At 44.8% G+C, this 22016-nt stretch overlaps 1 protein-coding gene across 1 annotated transcript in view; it reads left to right on the plus strand.

Moving 5' to 3' along the window:
* The window catches only part of CDK15 (cyclin dependent kinase 15), an 81706-nt gene extending 61385 nt beyond the window's left edge, over nucleotides 1-20321 (plus strand). The window contains exons 12-14 of the mRNA XM_044241323.1: nucleotides 6290-6429; nucleotides 16337-16480; nucleotides 19091-20321. Of these exons, the coding sequence (XP_044097258.1) occupies nucleotides 6290-6429; nucleotides 16337-16446 (250 nt within the window). The 3' untranslated portion in view covers nucleotides 16447-16480; nucleotides 19091-20321. The remainder of the gene's footprint in view (nucleotides 1-6289; nucleotides 6430-16336; nucleotides 16481-19090) is intronic.
* The last annotated feature ends 1695 nt before the right edge of the window (nucleotides 20322-22016 follow it).

The raw sequence follows: 22016 nt of genomic DNA on the forward strand, positions 1-22016 counted from the left end.
AGGCTCTGTTCTTTTTGCTTCAGTGAAGAGGCAAAAAGGGCAGTGAGGAAAACGTCAGAGACAGGGGAAACAGCTCAAATGTCAAAGAAAAACACGCTCGCGCAGGTGGGGAGAGGGGAAGAGATCCTAACGGAATGTTTGTATGTCGTTCTTCCCTGAAAATGTGGTAGGGTTTAACCCAACTGAATTTTATTTGATTTTTTTCATGCTTACTGTTCTTGTGCTAAAAAAAAAAAAGCCTCCATGTAGAGTGAATATCAGAGCACAGAGAGGTCAGAACATGGAGCTGCAGGCTACCGAGGACCTCTTGTTGGGAGGGACAGGTCTCCTCAGCAGGGCTCTGCTCATGTCTGAGGGCTCACTGTGTCGCCTGAAACCCCTCCTGGTTTCGGAGACAGGTTCCCCGGAACCAGAACCGCTATTTACCCTTTCATGCAAGACGTGCAAACTTTCTCTTGTCGGCACAGTCAGGCTCCCCACCCCCCCCCCCCCGCTAGGGACGTTTGGATTTTAGCACCACTTTAGGACTTTCTTCCATTTCACTCTTGGTTTCCAAGATAAACGGTGACTCCAAACCTGCTAACCACATTACTACCCTGCGCGGCTGCTGTGGGCACTGCTGCATGGGCTGAAGAAAATGCCAGAGCCCCCTGCTATGGCTACACCAGCCCTTCCTCCTGGGCTGAGCAGGACTTGGATTCCCTGAGTATTCATCCTTCTACCTTCTCTGACCACACACAGGACCCACCACCTCTGCCTCATCTCAGCCCAACCTTTGCTTTATCTCAAGCTTCTGGTTTCTCTTTGCTCACATCTTCAAACCAAGGAGAATGTCTAGGGACGTGCCACCTGATGCAGTGGCCACTAGCCACATGCGGCTCTTTAAATTTAAAGTGATTAAAATTAAATTTTGAACTTAGTTGCTTGGCTGCACTAGTCACATTTCAAGGGTCCAAGAGCCACACGTGAGTAGTGGTTAACATATCAGATGGGGCAGAACTAGCGCATTTGCATCGTCACGGAAGGTTCTGTTGGACATCACTGGTCTAGATGACCCCGCGAGAAAATTCTTGGCTCTGAGAAGGACTTGGGGGTTCAACCAAGGCTAGGTGGAATGTTCGTGATGCATTACTTCATTTATTCCTCGCAAATCAAAGTCCTGGTTCCAAGAGGTGGAAACCGAAGTTCTAAGAAGTGACGCAGCCTGGCCACGGTCACCAGACTAAGGAAGGCAGAGCCCAGACCCATCTGGTACACAGGTCTCTGTGACTTTGTCCACCGAGTCGGGTGGCATGTGTGATGGGTAAAGAGGAGCGAAGGTAGCCGCGGCTTTCCTACAGGATTTCTGCAAGGTGCAGAAGCAGCATGTGCAGACCATGACTACAGCCCAGGGCACCGCCTGGGGTTGGATGGTGACCCTACAGACAAGGGCCTAGGGAAACGCACACCCGCTTGTCAGATTGATTGGAAGATAACAGCTTCTTTGATGTTGTTTCTTCCCAGGGTTGGATATAGTTCTCATTGTGGGTGCCTGCTTCACCACGTCCTGAACTGGCAGCATTAAAAAAAGGACCCCCTTTCCTGGAACAACAACAGAAAGGTCATTATTGGAAAACAACAACAACACGATATTTGAATAATGCCTGCAGCTCAGTTAAGAGCGTTGTGCCAATATTAATTGCTTGCCTTTGATCATTTGACTACAGTTCTGTAGAATGCTAACACTAGGGGAAGCTGGTAAACACGTAACTCTGGGGACGACTCGTGCAATTCTTCTGCAAACCTGGAATTACTTCCAAATAAAAACCAATTGAAAAATTGAAGAAAAAAAAAGTGCCCACTCTATCCCTGCCCTTTTCCTCTCTCTATAGATCCAGGGGAAAACAGCAAAGAACCCAGGTGAGCTGACAATGACCGGCTTGCGCTGTAGATAGATAACACCCCTGCCCTGGAAAGGTGAACGGCGGTAACGGCGGTGGAGAATTTTATACTCAGAGCCGGCCTGGGCTGGGAAATCAAGGTCATTGCCTCGGGCCCTGGAGAACCACCAGATTGTCGATGTGCCCTGTGGTGGCCAGTGGATAGAGCGCCACACACCCACAAAGCCTCATCTTCCTTTTGTTTTATTGTTTGTGTTTCTATTCTGGACTTCCAGAAATAAGTGCGGGTGTCCTCACACCCAGCACTTCCTGCCCGATTGATTTACCATTTTAATCCTTTCTGCAACTTTTACAAGCGAGGTCTGGGACAATTCAGGTCTGCTGGAACCAATTTGTTTTCTGGGACACAGAGACAGGAACTCTCCCAGACTGCTGGTGGAAGTGGAAATTGGTACAACTAGCTCATATTCTTAATCAGAAACTTCAATGTGTTGTAGGGCCCTCAACCCGGGGATTTCATTTCTCAGGACTCATACTTGGGAAATCATTGCGCAGCTGCACAAAGATTTCCCATCAAGGATGTCACAGCATGATTTTAATGGTAGCCTCTCACCCCTCGAACCCAACAAAAAGGACACAACTCAGATAAAGGTCTGGCTATGGGGGCGCCTGGGCGGCTCAGTGGGTTGGAGCCTCTGCCTTCAGCTCAGGTCATGGTCTCAGGGTTCTGGGATCGAGCCCCGTGTCAGGCTCTCTGGTCAGGCTCTCTGCTCAGCAGGAGCCTGCTCCCTCCTCTCTCTCTCTCTGCCTGCTTTGCCTGCTTGTGATCTCTCTCTCTCTCTCTCTGTGTATCAAATAAGTAAAAAGTCCTTTAAAAAAAAAAAGGTCCGGCTATGAAAATTATGGAATGCCCACATAACAGAATGCCAGGCAGCTATTAATATAATATCCTAGAAGGCTATTCAAAGGCCTGGGAAGATGATGGAGATCTTCAAGTGGAAAAAGTAGGTTATAACAGCATGTAGAGTATGATCTCCTTTTCTTTGTAAAACAAAAAAATATACCCACTTAAAAATAAAGGACTAAAGAAGAAAAACTGAACATCAAAACAATAGTGATCATCTTTGAGTAAAAGGGGTTATCTCAGAGTGATGGGATGGTTTTAATTCTCTTTCTCTGCATTTTCTAAGTATTCTACAATAAATATGTATTGTGTTGGGAATGGAACCCTTCTTGGTTCTAGAAATGTTATTAGAAGGAGGGCTTCCTCAGAGGATATTTTTGTCTTTAATAACAGACGCTCATTAATTGGGAAATTAATTTCTAATTAATCCTGGAAAGATGTTCCTGGAAAGATGTTCCTGGCGTGTTTGGTATTTAACATCACAAGCCTAACACATAATATTTTTTCATCTTTTTTTTTTCAAAATTTTATTTAAATTCTAGTTAGTCAGCATATAGTGTAATATTGGTTTCAAGAGTAGAATTTAGTGTTTCATCACTTACATACAACACCCAGTGCCAGTCATAACCAGTGCCCTGCTTAATACCCATCACTCCTCTGTCCCATCCCCCATTCACCTCCCTCCATCAACCCTCAGTTTGTCTTCTACCATTAAGAATCTCTTATGGTTTCTTTCCCTCTAACACATAATATTGATTAACATGTAGCCTATGTGGAAAGGCATTGGTGGGCAAATTAACATTTGTTAATGTCATCTTTCATGCCAATTTTCATTTCCAAAGTAATTATAACGAGTGAAGAATCGCCCTAACAAGAGTTAGAGGAGGTGGCAAATTATAGAAATGTGATGATAAAGGCAGTGGGCTGTAAGAAAGAGTGTAGATGGCAGAAAGAAGCAGAACTATACAAACATGGAAGTCAATTAGCATCTGTGCTCAAAGAAGCAACATTTGTATTCCCAGGGCTCTTGTCTCAGCTCCCAAATGAGAGTGCAATGTGCCAGTCACAAGGTAGAGAGCATCAGGACTCTTGGCCAGAATGGGTGGTCCCACTGTAAGCACTGCTCATAAAGGCTCGTATTCAGGAGGGCACAGACTTGGTTTATACAGGGAAGACCAACATGCACTTGGCCCACAGGAGGAAGGAGCTGAAGAAATGGGTGGTAACCGTCATAGTGTAGGGGCCATGAACCTGGAACAGAATGCGGGCACCACTAAAAACCTTGACCCACTCTGGAAGGGTTGGGTTAGTTGAAAAGGAAAGTCCTAAAAATGAAGCCTTCATATTGCTGATCAGTATCTGCTCGCCTTTCTTTCGTTTGGTGGCGATGGCCAGTTCTTTATATATGAGTCCCCACTACCCATGTAAGAAGTTCCATCAGCCCTTCCTGGCTTCTCCAGCCACCCAACACAACCACAGTCTAAATACAAAGAGTATACATGCCCTGCTAACTCAAGTTCAAAATAGGTCTCCTGGCCTTCCTTATTCAATGAGATTGCAGCTCCTAAGCCCTGCCTACAGAGCAATTCTGTAATGATTCCATTATTATGGGCCAATGGGTAGGAGTATGTGGAGAGAACCAACCATTGATTGGGGTGGGATTGTGGAGGCTGCTGGATGCATCGCTACCCCCCACCATCAACACCTACCCACCCATCCACCCCTTGGAGTTTCATGGAATGGGTTCAGGGCATGATTTTGGCACACATTTCACCCCACCCCCTATAGCGACGATGTGCTAGATAAAATTTTTTTTGCAAGATTTTCCTTGAATGTCCCTCCAGATTGGTACTAGGTAGTGATCTATAACACGTTCCCCACTCCAAAGCCCCCTTCATTGGCCCTGAAAACCTGCATCTGGGGAGGGCACCCTGGAGGGACCAAATGCCTGCTGACCTTTTCTCAGGCCGCAAGCTAATGAGCAGGCCTCCACCCCATGTTCCCTTCTCTTTTAACTAGCCTGGAAATTGGCAAGGACTGGGCATTTGCAAATTTTCCTCCATCTTAAGTCTATGAAGCAATGACTGCCGAGTTTGAAGGTAAAGTTATCTGTTTGTACAAAGAGTTGTATGTCATGGGAATCAGATACCCGAAATTCTCTTAGGTAAATCTTATGCAAATATTAGGCCACTTACATCTCTGGGCCAGGATTTGCAGCTTCACCATGTCATGGCACCCGGGCAAGGAAAGGATATCAGTTCTTTGTCCATTTAAGTTGGTATGCACATTCGACATTAAATAAGCCCATTTATTTTTGCTTAATTGGAAATTTGCATGGCCATGCAACCTAATTCTGAATGTCAGACATCAGTCCTGCAGTTAATTGCCTCCTGCATAGTTTTGGGTCTTGTGGATCAACAAAGACTTACAAACATTATAAGTAAATAGGAAAATTAAGGCTCACAAATCCTGCAGGATCAGCCCCTGCTACCCTCCCAGCTTCATACCTGTCCCCTCTCTCCCTTGGTCCCAGGCCAGTCAACTGGCCTTTCTTCGTCTTCTTAAACTCACTCTTCTCCCCTCATCCCCTGGGTCTCTATTGGGCTCATACATGCCTCTCCCCTGCCCTAATTCCTCAGCTCTCAGCTCAAATGCTTCTTCCTCAGGGAAGCCTTCCCTGACCAGCTCTTCCCAGTCTAAGTCAGATATCTGGGCCTTTTCTGCACAGGTGTTCATGCATCTCTATGATAACTTGCTTAGTGTCTGACTCCTCCCCTAGACTAAGCTGCCAGAAGACAGAGTCTTTCCTGTATCTTCCAGAGCCAGCCACCTACTAGCACATAGTATATGCTCAACTAATAGATTTGCTTGTCTCCAAATTTACAATGCAACACAGGTCCACTTGAGGATTTGTCCTTACTATAATCTGGGCACTTGAAGAGCTATCTCTGGGCATAAAAAGAGTTACCTCTTTCTATGCTCCATTGCAGGGGGAACCAAGAGAGCATCTTAGATAATACCCTGGGGGTTGAGCTCCAGAAACACTGGGAGTAAGTGTGTTTTACACCCAAGATTCACCCTCCAAAATTACCTCTAATCTTCCCTCCCCTCCGGGAAGCTATGCTTGCAGTCCTTGCAATATACCCAACTGGGCTTTTCTGCTTGGGGGGAGGCACCATCCCACAAAGCAGCATCCTTAATTACACATTTCTGCTTCTAAAATTCTACTTCTGGGTCCTTTATGTATATATGCATGGTACCCGGACCCCATGGCGGGGGCAGGGGGTGACGGTGGAGGCTGAATGAGAGAAAGCACACCAAGGATGGGTAAACCTTCCAGTGGGTCGGTCATTTTTCCACGTGCCATCAACTTGGCTGATCTCAGGAAAACGCTACTTGAAATGTTCTCCTAGCCATCTCCTTTTCTCTCCCTTTCTTCTTCCCTACCTTTGTTTTTCAGAAGGGAGGCCTTTAGAGAAACTCTTTTTCTCTTCCACTTTTCCAGGTTGGGCAGGGTTCCAGAAGCTGAGGACCTGGCCTCCCAAATGCTGAGAGGCTTTCCTAGAGACCGCGTCTCGGCCCAGGAGGCCCTGGTTCACGAGTATTTCAGTTCCCTGCCATCTCAGCTGCACCAGCTTCCCGATGGTGAGTGACAGAGCTGCCACGTGCCTCTGTGTGTGTGTGTGTGTGTGTGTGTGTGTGTACACGCACACATGTAAGTCTCAGCGTCTAAATGTTTTCTCCAAGTACTGGGGAATCACAATATTTGCAACCGGAAATGAGCTTAGGGATTGAGTTGCCAGGGAGAGAAGCAACAGGGGACCCAATCTTGCCTGAGTTTTCTACGAGAGTCTCTCAAACTCAAAAGCCCTGGTGGGCTGAGGTGACACAGACCTCCTTGTAATGATCCAAACATTTCACATACACGCTCTTAGAAATTGGATGAGATGAAAGTTGCCACTGACTTGTTTCTTTTCCATAGCATCTGCCAGAAGAAGCAAAACCAAAGTTTGCTGCTACCCGCTTCTCTCCGTAGAGAGTAAGATGATCGGTGACATGGAGATGTCACAAGAGGAGAGCTGGCCTGTCTTGATTGGTAATTTGATGCTGCTGAAGGAAGTGCCCGGTGGGGCGCTGGTGGGGAAGGGTGCTGGAGGAGGGGCACATCCTTCCAGGCCAGACGCCCACAGAGGGAAACACAAGTTACCCTGAAATCTGCCCTGCTGCCCGGGCCTGAAGTCATCCTCTAAATCTGAAATCTGCTGAGGGATCATGTGGCTGGAGCTCTCCTCATGTTTCTCGGAATGTGGCCAGGAAGGGCAAGGCAAAGGATGTGGGCAGTGTGGTCATGGCCCGGCTGTTTTGGGGGAGACCATCTTTAGGTGGGGTTTCTTTGGAAACAATCATCATGCAACTGAAAACAATCTTTAGAAGCCCTAAGCAGGAGGGGGAAAAAGCTAATAAGGAAGGTGTAGGGGCTCGGCCTGGGAAGAGGGACCTGGCGTGGTATGTGGGGTGACAATGAGGACAGAGGACAGAGTTGCTGCCCCAGAGGCGTAGACATTCAGTCTAGCCAAAGCCTCCAGGGTCTGTGAATGTGGCTCCGCTGTATCTAGGACATTGTCCTGCCCCAGCCCAAAGCTCTGAGTTTGGGACTTCTTAAGGCATTTTATTATTAAAATGAGTTACTTCGGATCTCCAAAAATAACCATAATCATACAACGGGGGTTAATGTCTTACTTAACCCTGTAGGAAGAGTGAGTCATCAGGATTTATGAAGTTGCCGTTAAGTGTCAAGAACATATTAAGTGCTATGAAGATTGAGGGAAAAAAGAGGCTTGTCCTTGACCTCAAGGATCCTATGGTGTGGGAGGAAAAGGGGGTGAGGAAGAGGAAACAGGGCACCCTTGTACACATATTAGCACAAATCATATCTAAACAGCTGAAGTCTGTGCATAATCAGCCACAGATGCCGAGAGAATATGTGTGTGCTAAAGGCAGCTCCTTGGGGGAACTAGAATCACGCAAATGAGAGAGTCTGGACTGGAGGTGAATCTGGAGTGGAATTTGGAAGCAGGGGAGGGGCACTGTGTGGCATGTGGTGGAACAGAAAACACTCCAGGCCACCTCCACTACGCACTCCCTTTCCAATACCCAGCTCCCTCTGTACCCCCATCCTCTCGCCTGTTCCCACTCTAAGCCCCCAGATCCCCCTTCAGCTTTCTTCTCTTGGGCCTGGGACTTGGAACTAGCCCTTCAGGCAAAAACACACGTTCAGGAGCGTGCACGTGTGCACACACTCACGCTCTTGCACTCTGCACACTCACGCTCCCTTCTCTCCACTTAATGAAACTTCCGTCATGGGCCCTCCTCCGGCATCTATTTTTCGTTGTACTGAGAACCCCCGGGGCCCTTCAAGGCTCGAGCTTTTACGTGATGGAAAGGGATTAGCCAGAAACAGCCACTGTCCAAACTGGTGTGTTGTTAGAAACTTGGGTTTTGATTCTTCCTGGCCATCTGAAGCAGAGCCACCAACAGACGGGCGCCTGCGTGTGTGTGTGTGTGTGTGTGTGTGTGTGTGTGTGTGAGAGAGAGAGAGAGAGAGAGAGAGAACACGCACGTGCGGGGCTAAGAGAGAGACCCATCTGTATTTCTTCTCTGTTCACCCAGCCACAGAGCCCAAATCTACTTTGACACTTTTAGAAAAATGAAAAGATGGAATCTTGCAGGAGCCTGCCTGTGCTGGGGGGAGCCGAGGAGTGCTCACAGCAGGAGGGAAGTTGACTTTTCTTTATACATATAGGGGTTTTTCCATGCAGAGTTTAAATTATGCCTGATAAAAGGAGTTTCGTGGATGTTTCAGTTCTTTCAAATTCTCCTGGCTTCCTCCCAATTAAATGAGGTTTGTCAAAGCCACGGGGCTCTGCCGCTGCTGCCTCCGCCGACAAGCACTTCCTGCAGCGACATCTCGAGTCCCCGAGGGAGAAGATGAAAGGGCCGGCGCCAAGAGACGGGGAAGGGGGTGGCGGACTGGGTGTGTGCGGGTGTGTGCGTCTGTGTATTTGTGTGTGCCTGCGGGGGCGGGGGCAAAACGGGCTTAGAGACAGACCGACAGGACGTGGGACAAGCAGACAGGGGAAGCAAAGCTATCAGGAAAATCGGAGAGAGAGGCAGGGGAGCCCTGCGGGGGGCCGGATGGCACCTTGCACCTTGACACGGTGGGCTCTGGGCTCTCACCGAGGACCATCTACAGAGGGCCGCACTCCCTTGGCCCAGCGGTGCCGGCCTGCTCTGTCATTGTCTGCGGCAATTAGCCTTTATGAAGAGCCTCCTTTGCAGGGACCCGGAGCCAGCCTGCAGGGACCCAGAATCCCCGTCTCGGTGGTGGGCTGCCCTGGGCGTAAGAATCGCACAAAAATAAGACCTACTCTTGTGCGTGGTTTGTCAAGAGAGTCTCCCTGCCGCAATTATGCAGGAAATTTTGCTCTCTGGTGGTGTTTCAGTATGGAAGCATTTAGGGGCTTCTATCTATATCATTTCATTATTCTGGCTTTATTAGGTTGCAGGAGAACAGAGTTGTCACTTTAAAGTATATTCTGTTTCCCCTTTGATCTGGGAGATGCCAGCTCTTATTGTCTACCCTCTGAAGAAGACAATCTAAGCATGAAACCTGTGGCTGCAAAATACGTGTGGATTGGAGGGCCGGCCTCCTTCCCAGTGGAAGAGTGGCAGAACGTGCAAGAACCCATCCCATCGACCCGTGTCTGTTTCGCCAAAGCTGAGACTTTCCCCGGGTTGTGGCCCTAAGCGCATGGCCAGAGGAAAGCGGGGGTTACTCGCCACGAAAATTCAAAATTCGGGGTTTCCAAGATTGGTTCCCTTTTGGAGCACACTCTCAAGTGGAGAAGCATGACTATTAGAAAGCAAGCATGTGGGAACTTCTGCCAAGCGCTGACATGTTCCCTTACTGACTCTCTTCGAACACCTGAAGAAACATTTGTCAATGGAGAAATTATTGGTCGTCTCTCTCAAAACACACCCAACAGCAAGCTAATTGCTTCCGCAGATGGCCAGGGGGATGGTTTCCACTCTCGGTCACCGGCCCGCAGCCACACTTCTGGTCCTCGTGGCTGAACCGGCAGCGCAGAATGTCAGCTGGGGCAGCAAGGACCTAAAATTAGGTCCTTGGCTGCTCTCTAATCTTAGCTGCAGGTTCAGCTTCTTCGTTTAATTCCCTTTGCCCTCAGCATGAACTTGGGCTCTGGGAAAGGAACACCGTTTAATGATTTGGGGGAGGGGGGAGTAGAAAATTATTAAGCTGCCCTTTCTAGAAACTGGCTCCACTCTGTTCCTGCAAGGAGGCTTCCAAATGTTACCCTTGGAAAGTTAAGACTGATTTTGGAAGCTAGCCAGTTTGAACCATAGACACTGATCCACAAAAGTTTTTTTTTTTTTTTAAATCTGGGGTAGTAAATGCCACGTGATTTAAGGGTCTGGTCCTTAAGCCCTGGTCCTTGATCGTCAGGACATCAAAGGCTGTCTCTCTCTGTGGGTTGGTCCCATTTTGCTTTCCAAATCCCAGACTTGAGTCTCTCCCATTCTTTCCTGGACTAAATCCCCCTTCTCCTTTAAAACAGGTTTCAGCATCTTAGGGGGGAAAAAAAATTCCTAAGACTTGAAAGCTTACAATTGTTTCACAAGTAATTTTGCAAAAACAACTTACCAGAGTCTTTCTTATCATGAAATGCTTTCTTACTGCAGGCATGGAAGGCATGGCAATGACCTCTCCCACATCTCACACTACCCTAGTGTCTATACTCTGGAAGTTCTTCAGCATGCCTTGTCCATATTGCCCCCATTAACATCTGAGTAATTTTTTGGTTTGCTCCAATAAAAGAATTTCAGGCCTTCTTTTAATTATCTCTTTACTATATTTGAAGTTCCCTTGATATCACTTTCCAAAGCTCACTTCTGGAGGCTGAATTCCTTTGACTTTGCTTCCCCCTAATATAGATTCTGTTTCTCTCCCTCTTTAATCCTGTTTGTTTCATTATTCTATTCTGAACCTGCTCCAATTATTTTGCTTATGTCTGAGGCTCTGGATCCACATAGACTCAGATGTCTAGCACAGTGGGAGAATTCTGTTCCAGTTCATTCATTAAATATTGACTAAGGGTCATTAGTATGATATTGAGTGATACAAAAATGAATTAGTCATAGAATCTGTCCTCAAAGAGCTTATAGTCCTTAAGGAAATGAGGCAAGTATATAAAGAGCCACAGTTCAAGTGTGAAGTGCTTTGGGCATCCGAGGGAGGTGAGATTAAATTCAGCTCTGGGGAACCAGATGGCCTCGTGAGTGGGCCTTCAAAGATTATGGGGTCTGGATGGTTAGGGAAGAAGGACATTCAGGGAGAGGAATGTCGTCTTCTTCTTAATACCATCTAACATCATAGTGAGGTTGTCCTCTTTTTAATAATAGTGGCACAATCCTGACTCATATCATGGTTTTTACTCCTTATTGTACAGCTTCTTGAATAATTTAAACTTTTTTTTTTTTAAGTAACCTTTACCCCCAACGTGGGGCTCAAACACACAACCCCAAGACTGATGGTCATGCTTCACAGACTAAGCCAGCCATGTGACCCAATTTAAACATTCTTTACCATATATTAGTGACATTTAGTTTCATTCTTTGTATGCTAATGATTTCAAATCTATCCTGTTCTCGCCTTTATCGTCTAGTCTATTCAAAATTTAACTAGAATATTTTGTCATTCTAGAGGCCAAGTTTCAGGGGATGGGAGGGAAGGGAGATTCTGAGGCAGGCCTCTCTATTCTGCCTTTAGGCCTTTGTAACCTAATTCAGACCACCGTCTCTAACCTTTTAAATCCTCCATTATTCAGTACTTAAGCAGCACAGTAAGAAACAAGAAGTTGAGATGAGTCCTCCATAACACACTTCCTTACCTTAACACACTTCCTTACCTTCCACGAAGATATCCTCAAGGGATTCCAGGACTTTAGAGAAGATCCTGGAAAGTGTTAGAGGGAAAAGTTAGAGACCCTTTGAGTGGGAGAGGATCTCAGAGACTTGCTATTCCATACCTTCGTTATATAGTTTGTGTCCCTGCAACCCCGGGAAGAGTAGTGGCTGCCATTTATGGGGCATCTATGTGATTTACACAAATTCTCATTCCCTTTATAGGCTAACTGGTAAGGCTGGAGTCATTATCTTCACATTACTTATTAGAAAACCAGGACTGAGAGAGGCTATGGAAATTGCTCAGAATCACACAGCTAGTAAGTGGGAGAGCCCAGGTTTGATTTCAAGTCAGACTCCTAAGCCACTCTTTCCACTCCTCATTGCCACTTACTAAGGATCACATGGGAACTTAGTAACAAAACAAGGATTAGAACCAAGTTCTAGACCCCCAGTCTGACCCTTCTACTGTCTTCTGCTCTAGGTTTATAGGGTAATTTCAGGAATCCAACAGAAAACTGGGCAAAGGTATAAAATAGCAATTTACATAAGGAAAACAAAAAAAGTGTACCAACACATGGAATAAAAAGATAGCCTTACCAGTGATTAAATAAATACAAGTAACTGATAAGTAGTTACTTTTCCCCTCAACCTAACAGCTCCCAGTGTTAATGAGATTGTGGTAAAATGATTTTCCACCAATGGTGGTGTAAATGGAGGAAGCTTTGCAAAGCCTTGTGACATGCGTATCAGGGGCCCTAAAAAGGGTCACAACCTTCAACCCTATACTTCGGTTTCTGGAAATTATTCAAAGAAGCAATCGAACAGGAAAAAGAAAAAAGGACCCTAGATGCACAAACATGTTCATTGCAGTGTTGTCTATAATTGTATTTTAAAATTATAAAATAAAAATAAACAATATAAATATTCTTTATTTTGAGCCATAGAGAACCAATTAGATATTATTTTGATTATTTTGAACCATAGAGAAGCAATTAGATAATGTTATATGGACTCAGCATATGGTATTGTGGAACCATTTAGAAGAATTCGTGGGAGTGTGAGGTAGTATGGAAATATTTATGCTATTATGATGTGAGCCAGAAGATAGTAGGATACAGGCATACTATAATCTATCTGTGAAAATGTATTTTGCATATCGACAAAACTGAAAGGTAGCATACAAAAAAAATGCTCTTGCCATTTAGGGGCATTATGGGTAACTTTTTTCTTATTCAAAGGTTTTTTGTTTTTATTTTTGTTTTTGTTTTTAATGTTGATGTCATGTTCCTTCTATTGTTTAGAAGAATGAGGTACAGCAACCCGTACAGGGAGTCCAGGCTCTGACTGAGACTTAAAGGACCTAAGTTTGCTTCTTTTTTTCCCAACGTGGCATGCATTATTGGCCTTCAAAAGCCTCAACCTCTCAGTCTATACAATGGGTTATCGTTAGTTTCCTTTATGCCAGATGGACGGAATGTTTATTTTATACATCTTTGGACTCACTGAATGCAAGGGCTCCCATAAACGTGGTCGTAGGAGGGAGAGGAAGAGAGATATAGGCACCAACTAATTTCAAAAGGAAAGATCACCAGCTTTAATCGGAAACGTGGATAGGCTGGCGTGCCCCCAGCCGGAGTTTTAGGTGCGCTCCATGCTAGTTAGCAACTTCAGCTGAAAGTGGTACCGTGGGATCCTCCAGGCCTTGAAGATACGGAGCCTACACACGCATGCACGCACGCTAAAATTACCACGTAGTCACGAGGCTGTGTGCGCTGCGAATCATTAAATGCACGAAGGAGCCCCAGCTGATGGGTTGACGATCGTAAGGGTAGCGTGGAAACCACGTGACGGGGAAATGACAGGACGTTTGGAAATGATGGTTTCATTTCCCAGCTTTCTTTTCAGCTGGTGCTTTCTCTTTCAGCCATTACAGGCGAGCTAAAGAGGTTTGATTATCTTGTTTCCCGTGAAAGGTTATTTAGCTCCTCAATCCCATTAAGTCACTTTCTGCCCTCCAGTGCACCCAGCCTTCACCAGGTTATCAGCCCAGGAAGAGTAAATGGAGACACCAGGATCAGATTTCTAAGAGAAGGAAAGTTAAAGCAAAGTTTGAAAGGGGTGACAGCCAACAGCCAGGAGCTTAGGAACTCAATTAGACTGAAAGACAACTATCTCATTATCTCGTTCTGAAATGATCTAAATACATAAGAATCTAAAAGTTTTAAATAAACTTGTCCTCTTGACTGTCTAGATGACTGAATTTCCCTTCTCAAAAAAATTTTAAACACCCACTTTCGTATTTATTTATTCTAAGTGCGGAGCAGCTGTGATAATTATGCTGTCAGATTCAGTAAGCTAATGAGGAGTCAGTCGAATGGAAGGTTTTGCATCTGTGAGATTGCTGCGGGAGAAAAGCTCTGCCTTTCCCCTTCTCTCTTTTTCTTTCTTTCTTCCTTTTTTTTTTTTTCTTCTTGTTTTTGTTTCTTTTTCTATGAGTCGGAAGGAGAGTCGGGCCTTCCGGGCCAAACTGGAATCCCTTTGATTAACTAGTTGCTTTCCCAACACTGTTCCACCAGAGAATTTCTCCCTTTTTTTCCCTCTCCCTTTCTCTCTATCTCCCCTACTCCCTCTCCCCACCCCCCACCCCCGTCTCTCGTCCTGTCCCCAGCACCCAAATTCCCTTCTTTCTCTCTTTTCTTTCTTCCCCTTCTCTCTTCTCTTTTTCTCTACCTTCAGTTGCTCCTCCTCCTCCTTCCTCTTCCTCTCCCCTTCTTCACCACGCCCCCCCACACCCTTTTTCCCTCCTTCCCTCTCCCCCTCTCCCTCCTCCCTGGCTTTTGAGGTGCTGCTGCTTTTGAGGGACAAGGAAGCCTGAGGGAAATCTTCCTGCCACTGCCCCCCCAGACAAGAAGACCCCTCTCCCTGAGGGAAATTCCCAAACTGGTTTGTGTTGAGTTGGTCTGAGAGTGGTCTGTGAAGTTTACACACTATTTACTTTAGCTGTTTATTTATGCTATGACATGAGCGAGAAAAAAGTAGAATACAAAATTATGGTGTACCTGTGAAAATGTATTATGCACACCAACAAAACTTGATGCCTCCCCTTTAAAGCCCAGTAAATGTGTAATTCCAAACCCAAGGACTCCAGGCCCCAGACTCCTTGTGGCGTCCAAGGCAGATGTCCAGGTCAAGGAAGGCAGAGATGGCCCTGCTGGTTTGTTTCTTCTCTTCAGGTTTTGGGCAGCCTCCAGCTAACAATATTATGAAGGCATCTTCTGCTTTTGGTGTGCCAAAGCTGGACGCTTCTCTTCCTGTCCTGTTGTGCAATTTGTAGAGCGCTCCCGGTTCATGCAGATTGTGAGCCTTGGAAAAGCAATGCCCAAATGAAAAGAAACCCTCAGTAGGTCTGCAGATGAGCTTTGGTGACAATGTGGCTGGTTTTCCCAGATGGCATCAATGCAGATGGCTTGGAACAAAGGCTACAGTTAACTAAAATATATTGTGTGTCAAGAGCAACCCAAGATATTTTGAATATATTATCTTCTTTAAACTTACAGCAGTCTGCGGGAAGTTCTACTATCCCCATTTTGCAGATGAGCTCCTTAAAATATTAACTTTGGGAGAACTTGACCTATAATTTTAGTGTAGTAAGCACCCAGGAACAACACACACTTAAACACAGGCATCTATAAAAATACAAACTGCCAGCATACTGAGCCTAAATACATAATTCAGAGGGCAAAGGTAGTGTGTTATGTATATGTGTGTGTGTGTGTGTGTATTTCAAAAATGCTTTTTAATTTACAAAAGTTGCACTATAGTGTCTATTTAGATAGATTGCCTAATGTAAATAATGCACCAGGATTTAACATTTTCCAAAACACATCTAGCCCCAGAATAATGCTCAGGGTCTGCCCTCACTGGGACTCAGGTCCAGACTCCTGGGCTTAACATTTAACTCCCTTCACCATCTGGTTCCAACTCATTTTTCCAACTGCATCTACTAGTCTGTCTTGCTCTAACCATGCAAGATGACTTTCCAGTTCCCTCAGACACTTTTCTTCCCCCTTGCCTTTGCTCAAGCCAACCCCCCCTCCCCCGACCCTGCCAGCAATATCCTCCTTGGAATTTCTGGACCATTGAAGGTATAGTCTTCCTTCCCAGCTGAAATGGCACTTGTCCATGCTCTTCTGGTGCTCCATGGAAACACTGGGACAGAGTCTGTCATAAGTCTTTACTTGTACCTCACTTTCAGCCCCTGTTTGTTCGTGTGCATGTTCCCAATCCTATTCCTGTTTTTGGATCCTCAACACCTAGCGTAACACTCTACCAAAGTGCTCGTTTGGTAAATATGTGTTGAACTGAATTGAGTAAGAGGCACTTGACAAGTATTAGTAGATTCAGTAAAGCGAATTATCCATGAGTCAGTATAAATTGTTGCTGGGTAAGTCTGCTTCATGTTATGATGTCTCTTCAGGTGACAAATATCACAACAGACAGAAAAAAACACGACACGAAACGTTCCAAGAAATAATATGTTGGTGCTTTTCTCTTTTCCTCGCTACAGAGGAGTCTTTGTTTACAGTTTCGGGAGTGAGGCTAAAGCCAGAAATGTGTGACCTTTTGGTCTCCTGCCGGAAGGGCCACCACCCAGCGCAGTTCAGCAAATGCTGGTGAAGAGAGGGAGTGACATCACCGACATCCTTTTCAGGTAAGCAGTCCCAGCAGTGAGTCTTCTTACGGACAGAACTGAAAATCCATTACGGCCAGGTGGAGAGGACATGGCTCATAGATTCTGAGCGCCTCTGTTCTGGGTCTGGCCCTTTCTTCCCCCTCTAGGGACAGGTGGCCTCGCCTCTTCAGGCTGCGAAGGGGGGATGGTAATGTGCCTCACCTGTCTCTCTCACTCGCAGAGGCCTATTAAGGTTCCTAAGACAAAACTTAGTACATGTGCAATAAAGTACCACAAGGCATGTTGCCTTCCCTTAACTCTGTAGCTCTCTCCAGCAGCTGATAGGACAAACCAGAGGTCAAGTCCATCCCCGTTTGCTCAAGACGGAGGAGTGTCCTGGGATATGGGACATTCAGGGCTAAAATCGGCACAGCCTGGGGCAAACCAGGACACTTGGTCACCGCAGTGGTGCAGATGACTACCCAGTCTCCCTCAAATACCAGAGAAGGCCTGCTTCAGGGCCTGGCCCCGTTCAGGAGATGGCTTTTGATGCCTGTGAGCATCTAAGTCATCACTGCGCCAAGCTTCTTAGGCTACCCCTGCACAGCTGGTCACAGGGAGTTCTCTCATTCCGGGTGAGTTCGGGGAACAACAAGGACCCAATGGGGAGCCATCCGCAATGTCTTAGACACAGCTACTCTCCTCGGTCAGCCCACGATGACCAGCCTTCCAAGGTAGTCTTAAGGAGGAAGGGTGCTATGGAGAATTTTTCTGAAACTAGCATACCCTAAAAGAAGTTCTGGTTGGCCCCAGAAGCCAGGTAGGACAACCCAAAAAGCCATTGTAAGTATAGACACCCCCAGATATCACAAGAGCACTTCCCAAACTTGGCCTTCCCAGTGGGGAAAGGGGACAGTAATCCAGACAGAGGAATCATGGTGGTTCCCACACACAAAGCCAGCCAGCCAGTGGGCCCTGTAAGTGGCCCAGGCCCTATCCCAAGCCACGAAATTTGACCACCCCTTAGGCAACCACAGCCATGCTTCCTGACAGAACTTTTGAGGCCTTGATGGTAACCAAGGACATGCCCCCCCCCACACCTGCCCCCTTATAACCTCATTTACATGGCAGGATTCAGCTCTTTGACACCTTCCCTTGGAGCTCTCTTTGACTGTTGATATTTCAAGGTGTGTACCTATCAGAGATGTTCATCTTCTGGATTTCCTAAGATCATTTTATTTAGAAATCTGGAGAGGCCCGGGAAGTTTAGAATTTTATAGCTGCTCCTTGGAGCATTGTATGCAATACCCAGGTTTGTATTTTGATAATACGTATTGGAATCACAACAGGCAACACAATAATATGGTATTTCCCAAGCACTGTATTTTCTAAAGAATAGATTTTGCTGGGTAATGATGTCATTTTAAACCATCTAGTTATGAGACTACGATGTGCCTTCACCACATTCCATAAAGGAGGATTTGCCCTTCATAAAATTATCAAAAGGGCGCCTGGGTGTCTCAGTGGGTTAAAGCCTCTGCCTTTGGCTCAGGTTATGATCCCAGGGAGCCCCGAATCAGGCTCTCTGCTCAGCAGGGAACCTGCTTCCCCCTCTCTCTCTGCCTGCCTCTCTGCCTACTTGTGATCTCTGTCTCTCTTTAAATAAATAAAATCTTAAAAAAAAATTATTGAAGACATTGATGGACGTGGCCTCAGTTGGTGGTGTTCCATTAGCATTACTATTACTTCTAGTATTGTTATTACTTTATTTTACTAAGCAATCCAGAGATAGGGCGGTAATACTGTGTCTCTGATCTTCAGTGACTTTCCACAAAGAATTATTACCTGTAGATATAAAGTGGTCCCCATAGAAGGTAAATTAAATGCAGCAAGTCAAACTTGGCACCTGTGCCAGCAACTGAGAAAGGGAGGAGGCAGATTTTGCCTCTGTTGGAGTCACCTCGTGATGTTCCTGGGCCCTTGGTATTAATGTAAGGAGATAAAACCCGTAGGAGAGGAACCACAATAGGGAAAATCTAGAGCAATTAAACTGTTTAATAAATGGCTTGGATCAGCCAAATCTGGGTGTGCTGGAATTAAGCAGACTAAAGGTAATCACATGGACACTTGGGGCCTGTAAATCTTTTCCACTAAATTGAATTTATGTTAAAATATTCACTTTTCAAGAGATTCAAAATGTAAATTGGGATATTAGGACTTGTAACTGACAGCAATGCTTCAAAACTAAAACTCTTATAAGATCCTCAAAATGTCAGCTTCAGGAATGGAAAAAGAAATGTATACTGATGTCCATTATGGAGAAATAGAGGGGAACTAAACTTTACTGGGGACATATTGGGCGCCGGGCACTTTACACATGTTATTTCAAAGCTTGGCATGTTTTGAACAATGGGGATGGTAAGGTACAAATGCAGTTTGTATATGTGGAGATCGCTTTTTATTATTTTTTTAAAGCCCTTTTGGTTCTTATTGCCAGGGACAAGATGTAGTCTCTGTTATAATTTATTATTACCTTTTCCATCTCTCTATATAATCCCATCAATAAATTTGCATTAAATGTTTAGCAGGTTTTCCTTACTCAGTCTGACTCATGTATTTTGATTTTATTTGTTCTTCATTTGCTTTCAGGGCTACAATACTGCTACTTCCGTTTTAATTTGCTCGGCCTTACTAAGAAGCTTCAAATCTAACTGCAGAATGGACCAGGGTTTTCATACCATCACCTGTGACCTGGAATATTGTGAACATGAGGTCTAAGGCCATGGACATGATACTTGAAGAAAAACCGATGAATGATTATTGCTCTTGTCATTTGCCAAAATTGGCCATTGATTGGCTCAGAAATTAGACAACAGCCTGAAATAGTCTGAGAAGAGGATTTCTGAATGATTTCATCTATTTTGTGATTTGAAAGAGAGATCACTGGGCCAGAAGGACCACAGGCCAGATAAAAGGCTAATTGATTAAAAGAATCTGGAGACAGAGCTGGGGCTTAAAAGGGCCTGTCCCTTCTGTGTTCTCTTACAATTTCCCCCAACAAAAGGACTTCTGTAGCAAGGAGAGGATTAGTCTAAAGTTCAGAAAAGTCTCAGGGAAGATGGTTTCTTGGATAAAGTTGTCAACAAAAGGACCTGCTGAAAACTCTTTGTTAAAATTTCCTAGAGGGCGCTTCTAGATTATCAAACTGGATTATCAAACCACATTACTACCCCAGTCCTGCTAGATTTTAGAAGTTTGGATTGAACCCCTGGTTAGATTTCAATTTTTGGCTCTCTCCTGCTGAATCCCAGTTATCAGTGATGATAGCAGAAGCGAGGAGGAACCTAAGCTCTGATTCGATGGTGGAGAGACACTGAATAGATATATCAGAACAAAGAGTTCCAAAGATGTAATTCAAGCCCCGCTGCACCATCAGACACACATGCGCGTGCGCACACACAACCCTCAAATAAAATGAGAGAGCGGTCTCAGCTAACACATGAATCATTTTCCCCAACGACTCCTTCTAAAAGAAGCCAGGGAAACTCAAATTACTCACCTAGGGATCGGATCATCTACTCAGGAAATGTAGTAGCCTAGAAACCAGACATTTCTCTATATCCTTTAGAAGAACAAGGAAGAGCTAATTAAGAAAGAATTAAAAAGTAATACCAACGCACCCAAAGTCTGAGATAGGAAGAGGAAAAATGCATACAAATAGCCCAAAGAAATCTACCTTAGTATTGGATTTTAGTAAGGTGTTTGGCTAAACTTTTTCAAACACACCTGAAAGATGGAACTGTGTGGGCTGGATTATGGAGCAAAGATATGTGTGCAGTGAATGTGCTTTTTCAACCTAGAGAAAAGCCAACTGTGGAAAAGTCTTAAGCCCCATTCTACAAAGATTAATACATATTTGTATTAATCACTTGAATAAAATTAGAGAAAGTACCCAGTTTATTCATACAATTCTTTGAAGTATTAGTTATTTATTACTTCCATTTTATAAAAGAGGAAGCTGAGACTCAAAGAAGTTACATAACTCGTCCAAGATGGTAAATCTGGGTTGAGGTGCAGACCTCTTGTCTGACTGTCTCCAATGTGTATGATCTTTCCAGAAATCATATACCTATCAGATCTGTAGAATACGCAGTTCTTGAAGATGCAGCTGATATTTAACATTGGATCATGATTTGGAAGACTGAGACCTTGTTAAAACCTAACACCTAAAGGCACCTGGGTGGCTCAGTTGGAGCTTGTCTCTCTCCCTCTACCCCTCCCCCTGCTCATGCTGTGTGTCTCTCTCAAATAAATGAATAAAGTCTTTTTAAAATATTTTTAAATTTTATTTTATTTAATTATTTGACAGAGAGAGATCACAAGTAGGAAGAGAAGCAGGAAGAGAGAGAGATGGAAGCAGGCTCCCCAGTGAGCAGAGAGCCCTATGCAGGACTTGATCCCAGGACCCTGAGATCCTGACCCAAACCAAAGGCAGTGGCTTAACCCACTGAGTCACCCAGGCACCCAATAAAATCGTTTTTAAATTAATTTTTTTTTAAAAAAAGCTAATGCGTATGTATTACTCTATACCTATTAGGATGGCCAAGTTCCAGAACACTAACAAAACCAAATGCTGACAGGGATGTGGAGCAACAGGAACTCTCACTCATTGCTGGTAAGAAGGCAAAATGTTACAACCGCATTGGAAGATGGGTTAGCAGTTTCTTACAAAACTAAACATACTCTATCCATATGATCCTGCCATCATGCTCCTTGGTATTTACACAAAGGAATTGAAAACATGTCCGCACAAAAAACACACACACACAGGTGTTTATTCATAATTGCCAAAACTGGAACACAACCACAATGTTCTCCAGTGACAGAGTAGATAAATAAACTGTAATACATCCACACAATAGATTATTCCGGGGGGAAAAAAAAAAGAAAGCTATCAAGCTATGAAAAGACATGAAGGAGACTTAAATAAATATTACTAAGTGAAAGAAGTCAATTGAAATGATTACATATTACATATTAGAGGCACCTGGGGTGGCTTAGTCAGTTAAGCATCTGCCTTCAGCTCAGGTCATGATCTCAGGGTCCTGGAATGAAGCCCCACATCAGGCTCCCTGCTCAGTGGAGAGTCTATTTCTCCCTCTCCTTCTGCCCTTCCAACCACTTGTGCTCTCTCTCTCTCTCTCTCAAATAAAATCTTCAAAAAAAAAAAGAGAGAGAGAGATAAAGGAAAAGAAAAGACAACATACTATACAATTACAACTATATGACATTCTGGAAAAGTCAAAACTATGAATATAGTAAAAACATCACGGGTTAAGGAGTCCAGGATGGCACAGGAGTAGGTGAACTTAATTTTGTTCGGTTCCAGGAATCCAGCTAGATAAGATGTCAAATCATTCTGAACACCTGCCAACAGAACCCTAGATTTGAGAAAAGAATCACTACAATTCTACATAGAAAAGTGACCACTTTCTGGAAGGTAGGATGTGTGGAGAAGTGAATCCAAGGCAATATTTGGGAAGATAGACTATGGGGGGAGGGAGCCTCCATCAGC

The sequence above is a fragment of the Neovison vison genome, chromosome 3 (genome assembly GCF_020171115.1).
Source record: "Neovison vison isolate M4711 chromosome 3, ASM_NN_V1, whole genome shotgun sequence".
NCBI classification, from domain to species: Eukaryota; Metazoa; Chordata; class Mammalia; order Carnivora; family Mustelidae; genus Neogale; species Neogale vison.